Raw genomic sequence first — 6,272 nt, 5'->3', positions numbered from 1 at the left:
GCGGGAATGGAACTCATGCGGAAGCGGCTTTAGCTTCTCAGTGCTGTGCTTTAACCCACTGCACCACCAGGGAGGACCTAAAAACTCTTTATTAAACCCAAATGTTTCCCATACTTGACCACAAACTTCTTGTCTTTCCTACCATCAACATTTATTAACATCCTGCTGAATACACTGATATTTCCTCACATGGGTTGTATGAAAGAACATTCCACACCCATTTTGTCTTTGTATCATCCAAGAGCCTACAATACTCACTTTATATAAATACAATCATAATCTTTTGATAAGTTCTCTGTTATTAATGAGTGAATACAGGTTTTAAGCTTGCTGATGATAGGTTGATTGCATCTTCCAATATTATCTATGTTTTTATTTTGTTGGTATGTATGACAGTGTCTTTCTTGGCTAGATGGTAGCTGATTTCCTTCTCTGAAGATATTAGCCCACAAGAGACATGTAGTCCCTAAAAACACTCTAATTAAGTCAAGAGTTTAGGAGCTGAAAGACCAACAAAGAGGAATCTTATAATTTGAGGGAGATTATTCAGGTAGCTGCTCTAATTATTTTCACATATTACATTTGTATTTTGTACAGCTCTGCTAATAGAACTCCCCTAATTAAAGTTCTTTGCTTGTGAAATTTACCAAAGTAGATCTCATAAGGTGATTACAGTCCAGTGTTCCAGCAAAGTTATAATTACTGAACATTAGCCATCCACCTCTGAGCAGGAGTCTGTGTGGTGGTGGTTATGTACCTGATGCTGTGGGGGTGGGAGGTGGGCAGAGGGAGATAAGAGTGTTTTCAAAAAACTTGGCACATTGTTGTTTAGCAAATCTGCAGTTAGTGCACATTTTAATGTGAACATTTGTTGCATGAAAGCCCTTTGCTGGTCTTAGATTATAAATAAATCCCATTTGGGCCCTTCTGGTAGCACATTGGGTTAAAACACAGAACTGGGGTACAGGCCAGCACTAAGAAGCTAAAGCCATGAGTTCGATCCCTGTCCGCCCTGGAGGTGACATCACCCACATGGCGCCGCAGACCTCTCCTGACTGGCCCTCTGCTCCCCTCAGGAGTGTACTTCATTTGTCGGCCTGTTCTGCTCCCCACTCTGTCTCTGGTGAATCCTTTCATTGCCCCTGCGCCTCTGGCCTGTACCCCAGTTCTGTATGCATAAATAAAAAAAGAAATCTTAAAAAAAAAAAAACCAAACTTGCATTTAACTCTCCTGTTTGCCAGGCACTGTGCTAAGTATGGTGGGGGATACAGTGATAATATAGCACCCCTCCTTGAGTGTATGGTCAAGCTCAGGTCCAGTATAAATGGATGGGCAGTGTTGCATGTGAGTCTTGGCGAGAGATGCACACCCACAGCCGAGGTTGAAATATTCCCCCACTAGATTGGGCTGCCTGGAAGTAGCTGTTCTCCACACTTTAGCCTCCTGACTTGGGACAGACAGTATGCTGGACTGTGATTTCTTGGTGGCATGCTTTCTCCATATAGGATCAGATAGTAAATATTTCAGGTTTTAAGGGTGGTAGTGTCTCTGTGGCAGCCACCTAACCCTGCCTCTTTAATGCAAAAGCAGCCACAGACAATATGTAAATATTGCTGTGTTCTAATAAAACTTTATTTATGAAAACAGGCAGCTGGCCAGAGTGGGCCCATAGACAACAGTTTGCTGATCCCTGTTAGAGAGCCAATTTTCCCAAATTACACATTTATAGGCCTCACTGAAGTTCTATACCATAGAGTTTGCTCTACTAGATTCTACTGCTAGAATATTTTTTAATATACATTTTACATTATTCTTCTTTTTGTACATTTTTTTATGTCCTGTAGACTTCCAACCACCAATCCACTCATGTGCCATCACATAGTCCCATGCGCTCTTCCCGCCCCCGTTTTGATATTATTCCCCTCTTCACCTCCATAGATTGTCTCTGGTTTATAGTTGTTTGTTGATGTTTGTTTTTCTTTCTTACAGTTGCTTTTTTTTTTTCTTCTGATGCTTTATACTCCTGCTATGAGTGAAACCATCTGGTACTTATCTTCTTCTTTCTGTCTTGTTTCACTAAGCATGATCCCTTCCAGCTCCATCCATGTTGCTGCAAGTGGCATGAGTTTATCTTTTTTGATTGCTGAGTAATATTCCACTGTGTATTTGTACCACATTTTCTTGATCCAGCCATCTAGTTTTGGGCATTTAGGGCCCTCCCTGGTGCCACAACAGGTTAAAGTGCAGCAATGCAAAGCTGTACTCTTAGAATTTTTATCATCACTCTACTGTTTGTTATTTTCTTTGAAAAAATGTTTTGCTTAAATACATTTACTTTTAAAGAAAACAAATACTGGAAAATCAGTGTGATTTGCATGAAACAAAGGTAATTCTAAACAGAAATGCTATAAAAAAGTTACTGAGGCCCTCCCTAGTGGCGCAGCAGGTTAAAGCACTGCACTAAGAAGCTAAAGCCACTTCTGCATGAGTTCGATTCCCGCCTTCCCTAGAGGTGACCACAAGGCGTGGCAGACCTCTCCTGACCCTCCCGCTGCTCCCCTCAGCAGTGTACTTCATCGATCTGCCTGTTCTGCTCTCCATTCTGTCTCTGGTGAGGCCCCTCACCACCCCTGAGCCTCTGGCCTGTACCCCAGTTCTGTATGCACAAATAAATAAATCTTTAAAATAAATAAATAAATAAATAAAAGTTACTGAAATCTAGATTGTGTTGTTTATTGAAAGCTTGAAACCTGAAGTCTATTCTTTTTTGTATGTGGAAGGTATTTAAGAGGTGTTAAAGAATCACCTACTACAGACTTTCTTTTTGAGGTGACTGGGCATACTGGATCTCTCTGTGTCCTCTAGAGTCTTTCCTTGTCACCTCTACGGATGCTGGCAGAGCCCTCAGCTGTTTGCAGGTTCTGCCACAGAACCTACTTACCAGGCAGGACCACTCAGTATTTTAAGGCTGTTACGATTGCAGAGCTTACTCCACTTTCAGTTTTCCTTCTATTTTTTTTTTAATTATTCAATTTTTATTTTTAGATCTTTGTAGATTTACATGCAATTGAAAGAAATAATACAGAGAGATCTTGTATACCCTTTCCCCAATTAGTCCCAAGTGGTAATGTCTTAAGAAATTATAGCACAACATCATAGCCAGAATATTGATATGGATATTATCCATGACTTTTACTCAGGTATTGTCAATTTTACCTGTACTATTATGTAGGGCTGTATGTATTTTGTTATATATAATTTTATTACGTGTGAAGCTTTCACAGTCAAGATACAGAAGAATTGCCTCACAGATGTTCACTGGGTTGCCCTTTTATAACCATTTTGACCTCCCTCTGCTTCCATGTTCCCTTCTTCAGTCACAAACCTCTGGCAACCACCTGTGTATTCTTCAGCTTCTAATACTTTGTCACTTAAAAAATGCCATAAATGGAACCATAGAGTATATATCCTTTAGGAATTGACTTTTTCCCACTCAGCAGGATTCATCCAAGTTCTTGAATATATCAATAACCCATTCTTTTTTAGGACTAAGTAGTATTCCATGGTTTGGATATACCACAGTCTGTTTAACCATCACCCAGTGAAGGTCATCTAGGTTGTTTCCCAATGTTGGGCTATTATGAATAAGGCTGCACGAACATTTGTGTACAGGTTTTTGTGTGACCATAAGTTCTCATCTCTCTGGGATAAATGTGTAGGAGTACAGTTGGTGGATTATATGGAACTTGCATGTTTAGTTTTATAAGAAGCTGCCAAGCTGTTTTCTAGAGTGATTGTTCCATTTCCCATTCTTACCAGCAGTATGTGAGTGACCCATTTTCTCCACATGGTTTCCAGCACTTGGCATTGTTACTATTTTTTCATTTTAGTCATTCTGACAGATGTGTAGTGATATCTCATTATGGTTTTAATTTGCATTTCTCTAATGGTTAATGATGTTGAACAACTTTTCATGTGCTTACTTGCCATCTGTATATCCTCTTGGGTGAATGACTGTTTATGTCTTTTGACCATTTTCTAACTGGATTTTGCTTTTAAGTTTAATTTTTTTTAAAGTAACAGCTTTATTGAAGTATAAATCACACACCATGCATTTCACAATGTTTGTGAATTCATTAAAGTGTACAATTGAGTGATTTTTGGTATATTTACATAGTTGTGCAGTTGTCCTCTATCTAACTCTAGGCAATTTCATCACCCCCCCACCACCACCAAAGAAGCTTTATCCCGATAACAGTCACTTGTCATTCCTGCTCTTTCTAGTGTTTATCAACCACAAATCTACTTTATTTCTCCGTGGATTTGCTTGTTCTGGACATTTCCCATAAAAGGAATCTTAATATGTGTTTTGTGTCTAGCTTCTTTGATTTAACATAATGCTCTCAAGATTCATCTGTGATGTAGCATAAGTCACTGTGTAATATCTTTTTATGACTGCGTAATATTCCACCATTAGCTTATACTATATATGTTTATACATTTGTCAGTTGATGGCCATTTCAGTTGTTTGCACTGCAGGGCTATTATGAATAATGGTGCTCGAGCATTTGCACACACCTTTCTGGGTGGACATTTGCTTTCATTTCTCTTGGGTATATACTTAGGAGTAAATTGCTGGGTCACATGGCAACTAACTCATTGTTTAGCCTTTGAGGAACTTTCGGACTATTTTCCTAAGTGACAACACTGTTTTGCATTCCCATGCTGTGTAAAGGATGAGAGCGCTGATTTCACCATACCTCACCAAGACTAATTGCCTTTATTTTTTATTTTATTTACCTTGGTTGGTGTGAAGAGGCATCTCATTGTGGTTTTGTTTGCTATTGAGTTTTCAGAGTTCTTTTTGTACTCTACACACCAATCCTTTGTCAGATCTTCAGCCATTACCTTCTCTTTTATGGATTGTCTTGGTGTCCAGCCTAAGGACTCTTTGTTTCCCCTTTGCTTTTTGTAGTGAACAAAACGTCTGCTCAAATGGGAAATCTTTATTAACCAGGCTCCTAAATGTAGATATCTGTTAAGTAGACCCCTCTCGGTCTTTCCTCTATTTGAGGACAGATGTGTTGCAGGGGGAGAAAGAACGCTGTTTCTAACTGCTACCCCTGTTCCTGTTTCTCTTTCAGACCCTGGAGGAGGAGCTGTTTGGGAACAATGAGGAAAGCCCAGCATTCAAGGAGTTCTTGGATCTGCTGGGGGACACCATCACACTGCAGGACTTCAAAGGGTCAGTTTCAGCCAAGTGGTGGGTCAGGCCCATTGATGAGACTCTAGAAGAATGAGGGACAGACAGCTGGCTTTCAGGGGCAGCATAAGAGACTTAAAAAAAACATACAAAGAACATGGGGATTATTTTTCACACCTAGTTGTCTGCATTTCTAAGGAAAAAGTGATGCAAGGGATAACTTAGAGTGTCAGGTTACCTGCAGATATTGACATTGGACCTTGGGGTGCACAATGAAATAGCTCTCTTTTAAGTTTTACTTCCACATTACATTAGGTTCAGGCTGAGAATGAAATAATCCCACCTTCTCTATCCCTCATCTGCCAGGTGTTTGGGAAAGAGAACCTTATGCAGTTTGTTTAGATAATACACACAAAAACTGGATAATTAAGAGTTGGTATAAATAGTTTCTCTGCAGGAATCTCTGCACCAATCTCTGGTTAGATGGAAAGGCTATCTGGGCTACTTCTTGGAAGCACTGATCTTTGATTTGGGTGGGGCCTTCAGACCTGCCAGCCTATTCTGCGCTTGGTGACTGGAACATGGCAGGGCCCCCAGTTTCACACACTGGCAGCCCAATCAGCAGGCTCTCCTAACGTGTGAAAGCACCTAGATCCCGGCCTGGTGTGTACTGGGTGTGCACGATTCTTCCTCTGCATGTTCTCTGCTTTTCTTTTTTTCCTCTTCCTGTCTTCTTTCTTCACAGCTACCACTTCTGTCTAGGGGTCAGCTACTCAGAGGTAAAAATCCCACCACTATTGTCTATTAGCTCTGTGACTTTGCAGGCCTCAGTTTTGTCCTCTGTAAAATGGGAGCCGAAGGTGGTACTAACCCCACAAGGTTGCTGGGAATTACAAGGAGCCCGAACTCAGGTCTTCCTTGCACAGAATAAGCACTTGTGGTCATTGGCATTAGATGCCGCCTTGCTTTACTCTGGGACACCATCATTACAAGAACATCCTGACCTCGGAGATGTTACAGTATGAAAAAGTGCAACTTAGAGTAGATGAAGTCTTTTTTTTTTTTTTT

General features: G+C 40.4%; 1 protein-coding gene across 3 annotated transcripts in view; it reads left to right on the top strand.

Moving 5' to 3' along the window:
* Positions 1 to 6,272, top strand: part of RAP1GAP2 (RAP1 GTPase activating protein 2) — a 217,561-nt gene that overhangs the window by 179,506 nt on the left and 31,783 nt on the right. For all 3 annotated transcript variants that reach the window (XR_001145542.1, XM_012726333.1, XM_012726334.1), the window contains one exon: positions 5,146 to 5,246. Coding sequence is in view for 2 of the 3 variants with exons in the window: in XM_012726333.1 (XP_012581787.1) it covers positions 5,146 to 5,246 (101 nt within the window). In the remaining variant the exon portion in view is untranslated. The remainder of the gene's footprint in view (positions 1 to 5,145; positions 5,247 to 6,272) is intronic.

Source organism: Condylura cristata, unplaced genomic scaffold (assembly GCF_000260355.1).
Source record: "Condylura cristata isolate star-nosed mole 26May11 unplaced genomic scaffold, ConCri1.0 scaffold00017, whole genome shotgun sequence".
NCBI classification, from domain to species: Eukaryota; Metazoa; Chordata; class Mammalia; order Eulipotyphla; family Talpidae; genus Condylura; species Condylura cristata.
Note: the sequence above shows the minus strand (reverse complement) of the source record. Positions and strands in the feature narration are given on the sequence as shown.